This window comes from Lepidochelys kempii, chromosome 2 (assembly GCF_965140265.1).
Source record: "Lepidochelys kempii isolate rLepKem1 chromosome 2, rLepKem1.hap2, whole genome shotgun sequence".
Classification (NCBI taxonomy): Eukaryota; Metazoa; Chordata; order Testudines; family Cheloniidae; genus Lepidochelys; species Lepidochelys kempii.
The window spans coordinates 6559705-6575491 of record NC_133257.1 but is presented as its reverse complement, the minus strand read 5'-3'; the positions used below and the strand labels follow the sequence as shown (position 1 = coordinate 6575491).

Here is a 15787-nt window from a genome sequence, read left to right as displayed (position 1 = left end):
CATTTGTCTGGTCTGAGCTATCCCTTGCACCGTACATACGACATGGAGGGCCGCATTTTCAAAGAGCGGAAAATCCAAAATGTTGGTCTCTGAATGGTTCATAGTCTCTGAATTTCTATTCATAGTTGCAGCAATGTGAATTAAGTCATTGGAGTCACTCTGGATTTGCACTGGTGTAAATGAAGTAATCAGAGTCACTCTGGAGTCACGCTGGTGTAAAAGAAGTCAGCTTACTCTGTATTTACACCAGTGTAAACAGAGTAAATACAGAGTTACTCTGTATTTACACCAGTGTAAACTTACTGTTTCTGTTTCCTCTCAAGTCCTCAGCATCCACAAACTCCCCGCCAATGCAGCCACTGACATCAGCTTCCCCATGAAAGGCTGGAGGGGCATGGTGGACTGGGCCAGGACCTCCGAGGACAAGGTCACCATCTCCAAGAGCATCCTCTCTACGGGGCTCGCGGGTAAGGCAGTGCTGCTGCAGCATCATTGTTCTTCAGCGTCAAGGGGGCTTCAATCATGTATGCTCTCTCCGCAAGCTCTGCCCTCAGCTAGTGAGGATCTGCCCAAGAGGAACGGGCCCTGAACGCAGCACTGAGCCTTAAAGATGAGGTGTTGTTTAGATCCAGGTCTGAGCTCCCCAGCAAGTTCAGGAGATTAGTTTACATCCCGGATTTGGTCACAGATCCATTACTAGACACAACGGCTTCTTGCTTAGAAAACAGCTGGAGGCAGAGCCAAACCCCAGAGCAACAATGCACCTGGGACACATTGCAGACAATAATAATCTACTCGCTCCACTTAGCCTGAAAGGGACCTGATGCGCTGGGTTCCAGGCGAGCCATCAGCTGGGCAGGATGTCCCCTCCCAGTGCAGACTGGACCCCAAACTGGTTCCTTCCAGCCCTCAGTGGGGGTTGTGTGTTGTTTTCTCTCTGGTCCATGGCATCATTTCAGTGCCGTGAGCCAGGGCTCAGAAAGACGCTTCTCTGGGAGCGAATGTCTTGGCATTCGGAACGGTTTGGGAGCAGTGTTACCAGTTTAATGATCTGTATTTTTCATGAAAATAGGCTCCCAGTGCCGAGTGGCAATGAAGGGAGTTTTTCGGGGGGAGGGAGGGAGAAGAAAAGGTTGCCATTCATCGTGCGGTGGATATGAAACGTTCTGGGTTATTCGCTTGGCTGGCTCTGGCGGCCGGACAGGCAGGCAGTTCTTGGCCGCTGGATGGGCAGTGGCCATGTAGCTGGAGTGATGTCTGTGGCTCTTGTGTGTAATCCTCTGTAACCACACATCGGCTACAGGAAAGGGGGCATTAATCACTCGGGGGTCATTTGCTCTGTGACAGTCTATTATCAGGCCTGAACAGCATGGGGAGGGAGAGGGGGAGCAAGCAGATCAAATCCAGCCACCGCTTGAGCATAAGCCAAGTCGTCCTGAATCTCAGATTTTAAAGGAAAACTGCAGGGCTCAGGGCTCGGATCCTAGAGTGCTCAGCCAGGGCCTGATTCTGTAGCTATTCCGTGGACCATCCGTTAGCTGCAGCAGGTCTTCTGAGGTTGGGATTAGCTCCAAACACTTGATCCTGTGGGGTATTGGGTGTAGACGCCACTTACTGAAGTCAGCCTTGGTTCTCAGTAAGCTTACAGAGCTCCTCTTTGCGTGGGCCATGTTCGGTTCTTTGCAGGACTGGGCCCTAAATATTTAAGACTAGTATTTCAAAAAGAGGAGCCTAAATTGTGCCTGCAAAGGGGCACCTTGTCCCTTTCTCTGTAGCTGTCCCCAGTGCGGGTTGGCTTAATCAGCGAGAGCAGGCAGTTTGCGCTTTCTTCATCAGACTGCACCGTCCTCTGCTGAGACAAAGGCAGGAGACTGTCCGAGTTGTTGACATGATCCCTTGGCTTCCCAGTGCACCTTTCACCCAAAGATCTCCAAGCACAGCCATTCATGAAGCTGCAAAGTCTGTCCCATTGGGTAGATCAGCATTAGAACCACCATTCTGTGGATGGGGACACTGAAGCGCAGAGCAGTTAAGTGACTGCCCCAAGGTCAAGCAGGGAGTCAGTAGCAGAGAAAAGACTAAATCCAGGACTGCAGCTCAGGCTAGATCACTGCCTTGTAAACTGCTTTACGTCCTTTACAACAAGCACAATAAATGGTTAAATACACCAAATTAGGACTTACATTATTATCCTTTTCCATTCCATCCGGAGCTGCATTTCCTGGAATCATATCAGTAAAAGATGGTCCTTCTTGATATATTACTTGTGTGGGAGACACGTTGTAATTCTTTTTAGCGCCTATCTCTTCTTTGCAAATGCATACGGCAGGGAGAATGCGAGGGCACGGTTTGTCTTTATAGCGGTGGTGGCCAAACTGTGGCTTGTGAGCCGCATGCGGTTCTTTCATCGTTGAAGTGCACCTTGTGGAACCCCCTACGTCCCCCACCCCTCTGCCTAGCAGACTCGGGGGAGAGCTCAGGGCTTTTGCCCTGCAGCAGGGAGGTGGGACTAGGGGTTTCTGTCAGAGGTGACTGGTGCTTGCTGAGAGTGGGGGCGGGGGACACAATTTAAAGGTTCCGCCCCCCCAACAGCTTGAGTCTCACACTCCTCTTACCCTCAGCAGCCCCCACAATGCATTGCTTCTGGTTTCTGCCCAGCAGGATGGAGGTCTCAGGGCTTCAGCCCCCCAGGGTGAGCCTACTGGGGTTTGGAACATCAGCAGGAGTGGGGCCTCAGCCCCAAGCCCCGGCAGGCACCTCCAATGGGGCTGAAGCCCTGAACCGTGGCAGGCGCGCCCGGCTCTCGAACTTCTGAAGATTGTCATATGCGGCTCGGAGGGTCAGTAAGTTTGGCCACCACTGCTTCATAGAATAACAACTTTGCAACTTGCTAAAATAAAGACCTGATCTTCAGCGGGTGTGAATTAGCTGTTGGTTTCAATGGAGCTATGCTGATTTACACCAGCTGAGGAGCCAACAAAATAGTTTTCAAACTAGTCAAGTGCAAATGGGCATGCAGCATGCCTGCAAGCTGCAACTACAGCCGGGCATGCAATCTTTGCAGCTCCGTGTGCAGATGCTGCAGGTGTACAGCTTCCAGTCACTGGGCTACTGAAGAATGGATGATCAAAATAAAACACTGTGCTAGACCAGGTAACCTGCTGGTGTAATTTCACAGAATTGTAGACTATCAGGGTTGGAAGGGACCTCAGGAAGTCATCTAGTCCAACCCCCGGCTCAAAGCAGGACCAATCCCCAACTAAATCATCCCAGCCAGGGCTTTGTCAAGCCAGGCCTTAAAAACCTCTAAGGATGGAGATTCCACCACCTCCCTAGGGAACCCATTCCAGTGCTTCACCACCCTCCTAGTGAAATAGTGTTTCCTAATATCCAACCTAAACCTCCCCCACTACAACTTGAGATCATTGCTTCTTGTTCTGTCATCTTTGCACATAAATAAGACGGGGCAGTTACGTCGCTAAAGTCTTGATAAAGACCCAAGAAATTCAGACCTGAGTATCATTTACATGACAGCCTCTTTGCATTTCCAGAAGGGCGTAAATGAGAATCAGGCTCATGGGGTTAAAGTTTTCTGCTCACCCATGATATCACGTGAGTGTGAGAGCCAGGTGCAGCGGGGGGTTGTTACCTGCTGCAGACCTACCACAATAGGGGTGAGGGGGCTCTTGTCTGTGTAGGGATCTGCAGGACCAGGCCAAACACCAATGAAATGTTTGTACCCATTAAGGTTCTGTTCAGATGTCGGATCTGGTTTTTCTCAGCTGGGTTGTGGGAGGGAGGCGGGGCGGGGTGGGGGTGCAAGTGACGTGCCCAGAGGTCACACAAATGAGTCGGAGGCTCATCAGGGATTAGAACTGAAGGGCCTGCGGCCTCTCGGCCCTTTTGCCCCGGCTGTGCGGTGTCAGATAACATTAGCATCCATCATGCCAGTGTGAGGGAGCCAGCCCAGTGGAGCCAGGCCCAGCCGTTCAGCATCCGTGGCTCTTTCACTGACAGTGGCAACATCCTCTGGAGACAGCAGAGAACTGATGTCAAGTGCAGAGTCGTGCAGGGATGGAGAGGGGTCTGGGTCAGGCTGGGGCTCTGCAGCCTGTGGGTGCAAATCTCCCACGCGCAGCTGCTAGTGTCACCCTGGTGCAGCTCGGCTCCCTGACCGTTCTTCTTCGGCCCGGCTTCAGAACTGATCCGCAAGGCAGCCAGGTGGGGGCTAGCGACCTCCTCCTCCGAGCCACTCAGCGGATTTGCTTGCGGAGCCCAGCTAGAGATCTCCAGAGGTGAACAAACCGCTGAATCCATCCAGCCTCTGCCAGGGCGGCTGCTGCTTCCGATTAGACTCCCAGCACGTGCCTCCTGACCTGGCCTTGTCAGAGGAATTAGCTGGAGTTCTGAAGAGGAAACCTCCAGTCCGGCTCAGTCAAATTAAAGCTCAAGGCCCGTGCACGGGCCTCAGGCCTGTGTGATTATAGAGGGTCCAAGTCGGCGAGGTACCGAGCGCTGCCTGTGGGGTGTTGAGTGGTGCGAGCTGGTGCCGCGGCTTGTGGGAGAGAGGCAGTGTGAAATTCAGCCTGCCCCAGGATACGCACCACTGCAGCAGCCCCGTTGAAACTGATAAATGACACCTAGGCCTTGCCTGGGCCCTCAGCACAGGGGGGAAATTTCAGCCTGTGGGGAGGTGAAGATCCGAGGAGACGCGTTTGGCCCTGCCTGAGTGCAGCAGCCTCCACAAAGACCCCCCCTTCCTGTTGTGTTCATTACTGCCATGCCCTGTCTCCCCTCTTCCCCACTGAATATGTTCCCGTTGAAATCTAATGCCTGCAGGACGGGCCCCACATAAACTACCCTCAGGCCCTCTCCCCACTGCAGTGCCACGGTGCTGACGATGCTTTCACGGTCCCTAATCATCACAGTGCTGTTGTGTTTCTCTCCCCTCTCTTTGCCGCTTCGCAGAGACAGACGACTCGTCCGTCTTCGTGGTGGGCACGGTGCTGTACCGGAACCTGGGGAGCATCCTCTCGCTCCAAAGGTAAGGACACCCATATCCTTCCGGAGCGCATCGTCACTCGGATGGCCCCAAACCCACCTCCTCAGCTGGAAATTAAAGGGGCCAGGCAGGACTTGCGCAGCCAGTGGAGCTACTTGCATAAGAGGGAGAGGATTTGGTTCTGCAGGGATAACTTTTGCGCCACAAATAACTGGTGCTGCACATGAAGTTGGCTCAGTCCAAGTTCATGCTTCAGGGCATAAGCTGATCCTTGTCAGGGTGGTCAGGAAGATATTTTCCTTTTTTTGTGCAGCATTGCACACCACATGGCCAGCTGCGCCAGGGGAGGGTTTTCCCTTCTGCTCACTGAAGCGCTAAGTAGTAGCTACTTGCTGAGGTGTTATGCTCCTACAAAGAGGCATTCAAGAATCCTGACCTCTCAGCGAACATCCCCTCTGGTGCTGAGATCATGATGGTCTGCCATGTTCCCTGGGATCATAATTCCTTGGGATCTGTCTGGATGAGAGATGAAATAGCTGTGGTCTCCCTCCAGAGAGACACCAGGGAGTGGGGACACAACACCTATGTGACATGGACACTGTCCCTGACGCCAGTGCTGGGCATCATGCAGCACCTGTCACAGGTGGAAAAAGCTGGTGAGTGGACCCTTACAACCCACTCATCAAACAAATTCTCAAATCCTTGCCTTGCTGCCCAGACTCAGATAGGACAATAGGACAGCTGCGGGGGAGGCCAAAGAGTTAATAGTCCCCTCTTTCCCTGGCACACTCCCTATTTCCTCCCCTCAAGGAGGTGCTGAATGCCCCCACCTCCCTGGATCTCAGTGGGCGCTAAGGGCACTCAGCATTGGGCAGGTACAGGGCATATGATTCAAGAGCAGAACTGTGGCATCAAAATCTCCTCCCCATGATGGATTTTTACCCAATCACCCCCACTCTCCCTCACCGCGGTGAGCCATTTCGGGTCGCCGTGTTCCTGACAGATCTGGGGCTGCATGCTTGGGAGAGGAGCTGCCTGCCACACGGTGCCATTCGAGAGCAGTACTGCTCAAGACAGGCTCGGGGAGTGGAGCGGAGCGGCACGGATGGCTGCACATGTCTGCAGCATTCCAGGCCTCTGCAAAGTGCCTCGGGGCACTGAAGCTTTTGTGCTCAGCAATGGCTTTTCTTTTCCTCTCTATTTTTTTTTTTTCTGAGGCTGGTACTGAGGCAGTAAATTAAGCATCCTAAGGCACCTTCTAAATCTGTTCTGGACTGATTAGTGTGCGCCCATTTACCATAAACGCCAGGGCATCTCTCCTCGCTGATAATCATTTAAATACCTACAGATTTAGCGCTGGCAGTGGCGGGTGGCTAGCGAATTAGAATTAGTGAGCAAAGGGACTGTATTCTATAATATCTTCCATTACAGCGCTGGGAATGAGACTGGAAGGGCAATAACCATCCTGGGCGCAAATGATATTTCAGCTTGCACTGGCTGAGTGGCGAATAAGCTTTGCTAACCAGCTTCCGCAGGCGTTTCTGCCAGGGCATTCTCCCCTGGGTCCTGATTTACGACATTGCTTAATTAAGGCCAGTTTCCTTTAAACAATGCACAGCCCTGAATCTCCTGTGGCTGTATGGAAGAAATGCTGGATCAGAGGAAAAGTCCTTCATTCCTCTCCAACAGCGATGTTGCAAGGAGATAGGAATAGCCCCAATAATGTACTTAGTTGTGCAATACCGTACTATAGCGTAACTGTCTTCCTGACCCACAACTGGTGATCAGTCTATTTCCTGGGAGCAAGAGGAATAAGGATCAGATTTTGTTTTCAGTAACGCTGGTTTAAATCCAGAGTCACTCCATTTAAATAAAATTAAATACACCACAGATGTACCCTGGTAAATAACAATGGCTAGTCTTATTCATGTATGGGTCTCCTCTCTATTGACTTGCCTTGATTATCTCCTGGAGCAGTGAGTTCCACAGGTTAAGCACACATAGCATTAAAGACATTTATTTTTAACTATTTTAAATTTCTTCTTCGATCTCACAGTTCTTGGATTGTTGTGGCCTTGGAGCTGGGGTTTATAGGAGATCCACCCTGAGAGAGGACTGGCATTCCAAATGGAGGCCCTTGGTACCAAAGCCACAGTCGGGAGTTAAAGTGGGCGGCAGGACAGAGGGAGTCAAAGGGTTAAAAGTCTGACCCAGTCACTCCAGAGTAGAAGCTAGCTGCCCAAAGCCTTTTCCAATCGTTATTGGGTAAATAGAAAATAAGACCCTGATGAGAAGCAAATGATTTCAAACATGCCTGGGATAAGTGAGAATCAGAATGGGGAGGGAGTGTTTCCTAATGGTCAGTGCAGTGATGACTGGGAATGTCCTGGGATCTATTCCTGGCTGTGCCACCATGGGCAAGTCTCTTAGGCAAGTGTTTTCAGACGTGGTTGTCTGAAGGTAGATGACTATGGATTCACCTGAGCACTGCAGCTCCCGGCTAGTACATGAGGACCACGATTCACTTCTGATTTTACGTGCCCAACTCGGGACACCTTAAAGGGGCCTGATTTTCAGAAACGTCTGATCCCCCATCCTCCAAGAATCAGGCCCCTTTATGGCATCTTCAACTGGTACCCCCCAAATCACGAGTCACTCGTGAAAATGTCAGTCTAGGCACCTAACATTAGACACCCCAGGCTGAAAGTTTTGGCCTCTGACTTCTCATCCAGTCCAATAAAAGCTTTTACCTCACTCCCCTTGTTTCTCTATTTTTCCATCTATCTGAGGACAACACTGTACACGCCCGTTACCCAAGGCGAGGTGAGGGTTCATGGATTCAGCGAAGGGCTTTGAGATCCGGGGGTAGCTGGTGCTACTGAAGTCCCAGGAGAAGGGCTAATGCAGCCGCCCGAGTCAGTGCCAGGGAGTTGGTTGGTTAGAGGGAGCCCTGCTATCCCTGCTATGTAGAACGCAGCTCTCGTTCCAGAGGGAGCTCAGTGGATCTGGCAGAGGCTGTGGAACAGCAGTGGGGCGGGGTCTGTCAGCAGGAAGTGCCTTGGATGCTGTCTACATGGATTGGACCGATTCCATTCCTAGCCTACTGCTATGGTCATAGCTGGGCTTATTTCAGGTAGCCCAGTGGGACTCTCTCTGTGTAACTGTCTCCATCCTCTTTAAAGTGCTGGTTTCCTTCTCTCCCCAGGAACGCCACGGTGCTGAACTCCAAAGTCATCTCTGTGACCGTGAAGCCGTCTCCCCGCACTCTGCTCACGCCCCTGGAGATTGAGTTCTCCCACCTGTACAATGTAAGTCCCCTGCCCTCGGCGTCAGGAGTTACGCTCTTGGTTTGGGTGTCGACAATAGCATGATGCCGAGCAGGCCTCTCTGGAGGGGATGGGCTGTGAACATCACCGCCAGACCCTTTGTCGTCTCCTAGCCCAGGCTCGTGGGTCACAGGTCCGGCGCAGTGAAGTTAGGTTGGCGTTGGTGTCCTGCTGTCACTCCCTCCCCATGATTGTCCTTGGGAACTTGGACTGCACAGTGAAACTCGCTACAGGGAACACAACCCACTTCCCTAACCCAGAAGGCAGGCGATGTAACAGTTAGTGCATGGGACCAGGACTCAGGAGAACAGGGGGTCTTGTCCCAGGATTTGACTCCGATTCACCATGGGACATGGCAAGTCACAGCCTCTATGGGCTGCGGTTTCCCTGCTCAGAAGATGAGACTAATGATACTGACAGTCTCAAGGCAGAGGCTTTATTCATGAATGTTTGCAAAGGGCTTTGCAATTCTCAGGCAATGCTAGAGAAGTGCGGGTTGCTGTTTTCATTGGCTCCTTAAAAGCAAGTCCATTGCCAGATCAGGATATCTGAGTCAGGCCTTGGATGCACAGGAAGGGTATTTACATGTCTGAGAGCCAATCTGTGCCTCCAGGCTCCCAGTCTGGATGTCCCCTTACAGCCCCCGCATGGGACTCCTGCATCCTGCAGGGGGGGGGGGGGGAGTTTCGAAAGCGCTCAGCATCGGCCTGGCTCGAGCCCTGACGCAGGCAACGGTAAATCTCCCGTTGTCGTCAGTGGGCATCAAGGGCATGTGGCATCTCGCCAGAGGTTCCCCCCCAGGATCGACTCATACCACACACACACGGTCCTGCTGCCACTGCAGCCCATGGACTTCAGCGGGAGCAGGACTGAGGCTAGCGAGAACAGGCAGCCCCGCAGCTCCAACAAAAGAGGGTCAGATATGATTCTGGGTGGGGAGAAGAAGGGGAGGATCTATCAGACAATGAGCCACGCTCCCTGCTTGATGCTCTGATGACTGTGAGTGTGATCACTGGGGAGTGGTACAGTCCACTTCTCCCCCGGCCTCTGAGCCACAGCAGAAGATGGCCATGCAGAGAGCACATGTCTAGGACTGCATGTTTGGAACGCCACTGTGTGTTAATGCCATGTTCAATGCCATGCCCATGTCAATTCTGTAGATATCCTTTTGGCAGCACAGCCGTAATCTCCTTTTCTTTCCCTTACCACCCCTTTCTTCTTCCTCTCCTGCCAGGGAACCACCAACCAGACCTGCATCCTGTGGGACGAAGCCTATGTGTAAGTCCAGCTGGTTTTGATTTGCTCTTCTCACCTCTGGAGCACGTTAGCTTTGGGACTTGGCAGGGTGTGTCTGTTTTGGGAGGCAGCTGATGAGATGTCACTGTCTCGGGCCCCTCACTCTCACCATTCAGCTCTGTCTGGCTTTGTCTGTCAGCTTCCTTGGCAAGGGAAGGCGAGATTTTTCTCCCACTTCCCTCAGCAATTTCCATTCACAGCCTTGCAAGCAGGCTCCAGATAAGGACCTGCTGCTAGTCCGTTACTTTCTTTGTCAGAAACATCATGGAGATAAGTCGTATATTTGAAGGCTGTAGATCACTTGTTTTCAGAGTGTGACCCCGATTCTGACCCACTGCTGTTCTGCAGAATGCTTCCAGTCTCTCCATCGAGCTGTGTCTGTCACCACGGTGTGAAGCCTCCAAGCAGTGATGAGAATAGCTTCCCGCTATGAGAGAGGCAGTTGCATTTGCCATGGGAGCTTTGGGGACTGGCCATAAATTTTCAAATGCGGCCTCGGATTTTGAGTGCCTCTATTTTTGGGGTGCCCAGGATGAAGAATGTTGAGCCTGACTTTGCAGAGGTGTTGAGCCAGAATTGTAGGTGCTCAGCACCCTCTGAAAGTCAGTGCAAGTTGGGCACCGAAAAAGTCCAAAATTAGAGGCCAGTTTTGAAAATAAGGCTCAATATATGGAAGTAGGTGGTGCATTGGTCTGGTGTGGTGGGATGAGTCCTCTGAGGAATCATGTTATCTGTAGCCCTGTCTGGGTCTCTCTTAGGGTCTCCTGATGTGTTGTTGTTCAGCTAAGTGAAAAACCTGATAGTTGCCACAGGGAATTGGGACTGACAATTTGGGAGAGGAGGTTTCAGTCAGAGCATCTTTATCATAAGAAGTAGCTGGTGAAAAAAATGTCTTTGATTGTGAACAAACCCAAAAAGAATCAGAAACATCTCACTCACTGGCACTTTTTGCCACTTCTCTGGTTTATTTTTGTGTCTCAGTCTGCTGGTCGGTTGGTTTCATTTTCTGTTTATAGTCAGTTTCACTCGGGTTCAAATGCGCTGGTACAAAGCTCTGTATTTATTAGTATTATTTATTATCATCATCTTGAAAACAATTCTGATCTTCCCCCATTAGGCTCCATTAAGTCACATATACTTAGGCACATTTGCAGCTGGCTGATACACTTCTGGTTGGACAATGATTAGCACAAATGAATACACAGGCTAAATCCGATGAACCCAGTGATGCCTTCAGGCACGTCTGTGAAATCACCCCAGTGTACCTCAGGGCAACCTGGAGCCGCAGTGCAGTGTAGCCCTGATGTGATGAGATGGGAGGGCTGCTGTGGCGTTTCAGTTAATATGCTCCTGGCGGGCCAGCAATGCCACCTGTCGGCACGGCAGAGGCCTGAACAACCAAATGCGGCTGATCCTGGGACCAAATGCGGCTGATCCTGGGAAGGGCTGCATCAGTGCAGGTATCGTGGTTGTTCTGTTACGGACCTGGAGACTCATGGGACAGGGCCAAGGATTAGAACGGGGAAGAGCTAGAAATTGGAAGCGGCAGGGACAGCCATGAAGCCGAAGGCAGCTGAGATGGGGGCAGCGTTCAAGGCAGTATTGTTCTCTCAGACAGCCTTTCGGGTATGGCTCCTTGGACCATCCAGGTGCTTCAGATCACGGCCCACCAAGTGATCAGACCAGAACAGTTTGTTCTACTGCCTGTCCTGTCTCTTGTCAGCTCCTATGTTAGCGGTGTTTTCACTCCGCCACACCAGATCATGTGCCGTTAGCTAAGCAGGCATGCTCTAGGTGCTAACTTGGGGGGTCTGTTATCAGTACTATATTCCAGAACCTCCAACAGATTTGTTGCCATCCGGCTGGAAGATTGTTTCTCAGGCCCTGGTGCATTGTGTTTTCATCCAAGGGCATTTTAAAGCCAAACTGGTGAAAAGTTCCAAGAAGTCTACAACTGGAGGAAATTCCAGAGCTAGATCTGCCTGTGTGCGCGCCGGCAGAAGGAGCTGCGAAGCTGTTTGTGTCACGTTTTCAGGCTGGTTTGCTGCCCTTGATGACGCCTGGGAAAGTTTCTGCAGTGGGAGTATTCTCCAAGTAACCCATGTCCTCTTGTGTCCTTGAGGCTTGACCCTTCACCCCAAACTTCAGCTGAACTCCTGAACTTCAAAGGGTTTGGACAGCTGTTTCTGACAATGGTATTGTTTGCAGCAAAGACTCCTGCATTGTTTCCCTGGCTCTGCTAATGAGTACAATAGTTGTGTGACCTCAGGTTAATACTTCCAAAGTTAGCTGCTTGTTCATGGTATAGGCAGCATGTACCGGGTCTCTGATAACGTAGCAGCACCAAAAAGGTTAATCAATCTACAGTACAGTCTAGCACTTTGATTGTGTTTTAGATAAAGCCCAAGAATTGTTTTAAAGGAAAAGAAAATCCCCATAGCAGCAGGTGCTGAAATTCACTCTGCTGCAGCTACAGCCACTGAGGGTTTTCTGTGCATAGACTGCAGCCACTGCAGGTACCATAGACTAAAGGAATCACACTGTGTGACTGCTTCTCTTACAGGCAATAGGTAATTGATTGTCGATGGGTGGCCAGTGGTCTGAGTTTGGTTAGGAGCATACTTTGGGAAAGGTGGTTGCTTTCAGTGTGGTAGAGGCATGGTCCGTTGGTGTGAGCCCCGAGCTCAGAGCCAGGAAAGCCTGAATTTTAACCCTGCCTCTGACGCAGATTCTCACTGTAGCCTTGGACAAGTCACTGCATCTCTTTTCCCCCTCTGCGTTAATAGGGATAATGGTTCTGGGTGGTCTCACAGGAGTGCTGTGCAAGTGTGAAAGTATAAGGAGGGTCTTCTAGTAAATGCACTGGGCTGGGCATCAGGACACCTGGGTTCGATTCCTAGCTCTGCCAGATACACCCTCTGTGACCGTGGACCAGTCATTCAATCTCTCTGTGCCTCAGTTGCCCATATGTGCAATGGGGATAATACTACTATTTCCTTTCTCTCCCCCTTTGTCTGTTCAGACTGCAAGCTCGGGAGGGATTGGGACTGTCTCTAAGCATGTGTCCTAGAGTTCCAGGCCAGAGGGGAGCACTAGATCACCCAGGCTGCAGGCCACCACCACCACCCTGTACCCACACACTAAATGCAACCGCCAAAATCAGACCAAGGTATCACAGCCCACAGGAGACTAGACTGTTCTGTGCCACCTGCAGAGAATAGGAGGGACCGAGGTGCACCTGAGGCCCCCAGAATGGCAGGAGAATTATTCAGTGAAATATACCCAGTTAATCCTGCCAAGTGACCTGCACTCACATGCTGCAGAGGATGGCAAAAAAACACCCATGGTCACTGCCAGCCTGAGCCGATGGAAAATGCCTTCCTGACCCCACGTGTGGTGATCCGTTAATGTCTGCACAGCACCTAGCACCAGGGGCCTTGATCTCAGTGAAGGCATCTAGGTGCTATTGGAACGTGAACAATGTGTGTGACCCACAACAGGTTCTGTCTTGTGTAAATTCCTTTTTAGTGCTCACGACCAGGGTGCTGGTGGGGTCTCAGGGGTACTGTGCAGGCTGGCCTGGGTGACCTGCTTCTCTTCCTCCTCTCAGATGTCTTCGATCAGCTGGGAGTAACTTGGAGGACTGTTGCTTCTCCATTAGGCGAAGCGTGATACGGATCAGTTCATTATATAAAGTCCCTCTTGAACTTTGGGCTGTCACTTAAGAGCCACTTCTCCCTTCCCGGCAGCTCTCTGTAGTAGTTTCTCCAACCCCTGTAAACAGGCTGAGACCTTCTCACTTTGCTGGCTGACACTGGAACTTAAAATATAGGCCCTCAGCTCCCCAGGTGTGACTGAGGGCTGCCAGGCAGTCATTTCTGCTAACCCCAGGGTTATGGATTTTCAGGGTACGCACAATATCAATGGCTGGGCCCCGATACTCTCTACTGTAGACACTTTCACTTTTCTGCATCCGGTACCTGCCCCTCCTGCAGCATTTCAATGGCGTCGTCTAATCATGAGTCAAACCCCAGGCCCCAGGTACCGTGCCCTCAGAAAATGCCCCTCCCTTAGGATAGGGGGCTGACTCAGCATTCTCCAAGCTTTGCTCACATGTCAAGATTGGGGCAGCTGGTCTTTCTTTGGCTCAGGAAGTGGACAACTCCTTCGCCAGTGTTCATCCTGTGAATCAGGAGGCTGTGGGGGCTGGATCCCTGAGACTGCCAGCTTCCATGCCTATTTCACTCGGGATTTGCGAGGGTTTCTCAGCTCCTGGCAGCTCGCCTATTGCTGCAGGGCACCATCCTCGCTCCTAAACATAAACTCATGTGCCTTGCTTCTCCCAAAACATCCTACAGTTATGCAGAGGGTGGTTTTGACTGACTCCTCATTGTGGGCCCCTGACATCCCTGTTGTTGGAAGAGATTTCTTGGGGTCTACACACATCCTCTTACACCAGTACTCCAGCAGGGGGCTAGAGGGTCTGATCGAAAGCCCATGGAAGGCATTGAAAAGACTCCTCTTGACTTCAGTGGACTTTGGATCAGGTGCTTAATTTGCCAAGAACGAAAAGGCAGATAGAGATTCCCTGGGAGATGTTTCACTGGGGAAGAAAGGTGTGCTCCTGACAAATGCAAACGCTCTGGGCCCACTTCTGCTTCCCACTACATGCATAGGACTTCCCCCGGCTTCAGGGCAAAATCGGCATGAGATGAGCCCCCCAGAGCAATAGCCTAGGAACTGCTCATGGGCAGGGGAGTTAAAACATTCACATATCGCTGATCTACAGCCTGCTTCTACCTACCCTGGGTGCTCTAGTCATGGGCACACAACAATGCAGAGCGAAAGAGAGAGAGGTAAGGCATGATTCTGAAGGGTGCTGAGCACCTGACACAGCAGCTGAAATCAGTGGGAGCTGTTGGTGCTCAGAATCAGGCCAATAATATAGGGAGAAGGACAGACACCAAAAATAATTGATAGATATTTGCAGTATTGCTGTATTTAGCGGTGACACTTTGAGTACCTTCCCCAGACCTGAAGAAGAGCTCTGTGGAGCTTGAAAGCTTGCCTCTTTCACCAACAGAAGTTGGCCCAATAAACGACATCACCTCACTCACCTGGTCTTTCATAGATAGATAGATAGATGAATGAAGAGGGCATGTATAGGGATAAGTAAGTAGGTAGCTTGCTTGAGGGGTTGTATGGGGATAGATATGTAGCTAGCTCGAGGACTTCTTTGAGGATGGCTAGGTAGATAGACAACCATCTCTTTCTGGTGGATGCTAGTCTTACATCCTTGCCCAGTGTTCAAAGAAATCCAGCTCACTTTATTCCCCTCTTTATTCCAAGCAAACCAGCAGTCAATGGTCTTTTGGGTTTATACCTGCAGACTTGGTGACTTAACAGGTACCCCTTCAGGCTCGCCTGAAAAATCAAAAAAACTCCCTGCTAGAGTCCTTGCGTAAGGCACCAGCCAGCTGAGCTTTAAAACACAGCCAAAGCCAGACAGTGGCCCTTTAAAGGCCACTTAAAATCCATGGACCATGAAGGGTTGAACCGTAAAATTGCAATTAGAGCAGACAATTGTCATCTGTGTATCTGCTTCCCCAAGATGGAGTTGTTAGGCAGGGCACTTTAAATAATACAAAAAAAAAAAATCCAGGGTTAGTTCATTTGCATTTAGATAGATATTTAATCTTGTATTATTAATAACGGATTTTTGATTTATTAATCCTAGCCAGTTTGGGTGACTGTCTGCGAGGCCCACTAGTCACCCACCCACCCAGCTCCCACTGGGGCCCCAACCCTTCACTTGAAGCATGAAAGGGGAGAAGATCACATGCTAATTTTTGTTGTGCTTGGTGCAGCGAGTGTGATTAATGAGCTTGGCAACAGCTGGGTAAATTGAAAGCTGAAGTTGCGGAATGATTTGGGCTTGGCTGGCTTTATTCCAGGGGCATTCATCTGAAGTAATTATTAGCTGCTTAGCAGCACTGTTCAAGTTAAAATTGAGGCAGGTTCTTCTCTCTCTTGCTTTCTAAGACGGGACGCAGGTTGCTGATGGATGGAGTCATCATGGATTCTGTTCATTGTCTTCTGTATTCAGGGAATTTACTTTCCACCTCCCTTTGCTCCTCCTTTTTAGTGCCTTCACCGCCACAGC

At 50.8% G+C, this 15787-nt stretch overlaps 1 protein-coding gene across 4 annotated transcripts in view; it reads left to right on the top strand.

Annotated features, from left to right (window-relative positions):
* ADGRB1 (adhesion G protein-coupled receptor B1) overlaps nucleotides 1–15787 on the top strand; it is a 372262-nt gene that overhangs the window by 222688 nt on the left and 133787 nt on the right. For all 4 annotated transcript variants that reach the window (XM_073329984.1, XM_073329983.1, XM_073329982.1 and 1 more), the window contains 4 exons: nucleotides 324–467; nucleotides 4969–5044; nucleotides 8208–8310; nucleotides 9563–9606. In XM_073329984.1, coding sequence (XP_073186085.1) covers nucleotides 324–467; nucleotides 4969–5044; nucleotides 8208–8310; nucleotides 9563–9606 — 367 coding nt within the window. The remainder of the gene's footprint in view (nucleotides 1–323; nucleotides 468–4968; nucleotides 5045–8207; nucleotides 8311–9562; nucleotides 9607–15787) is intronic.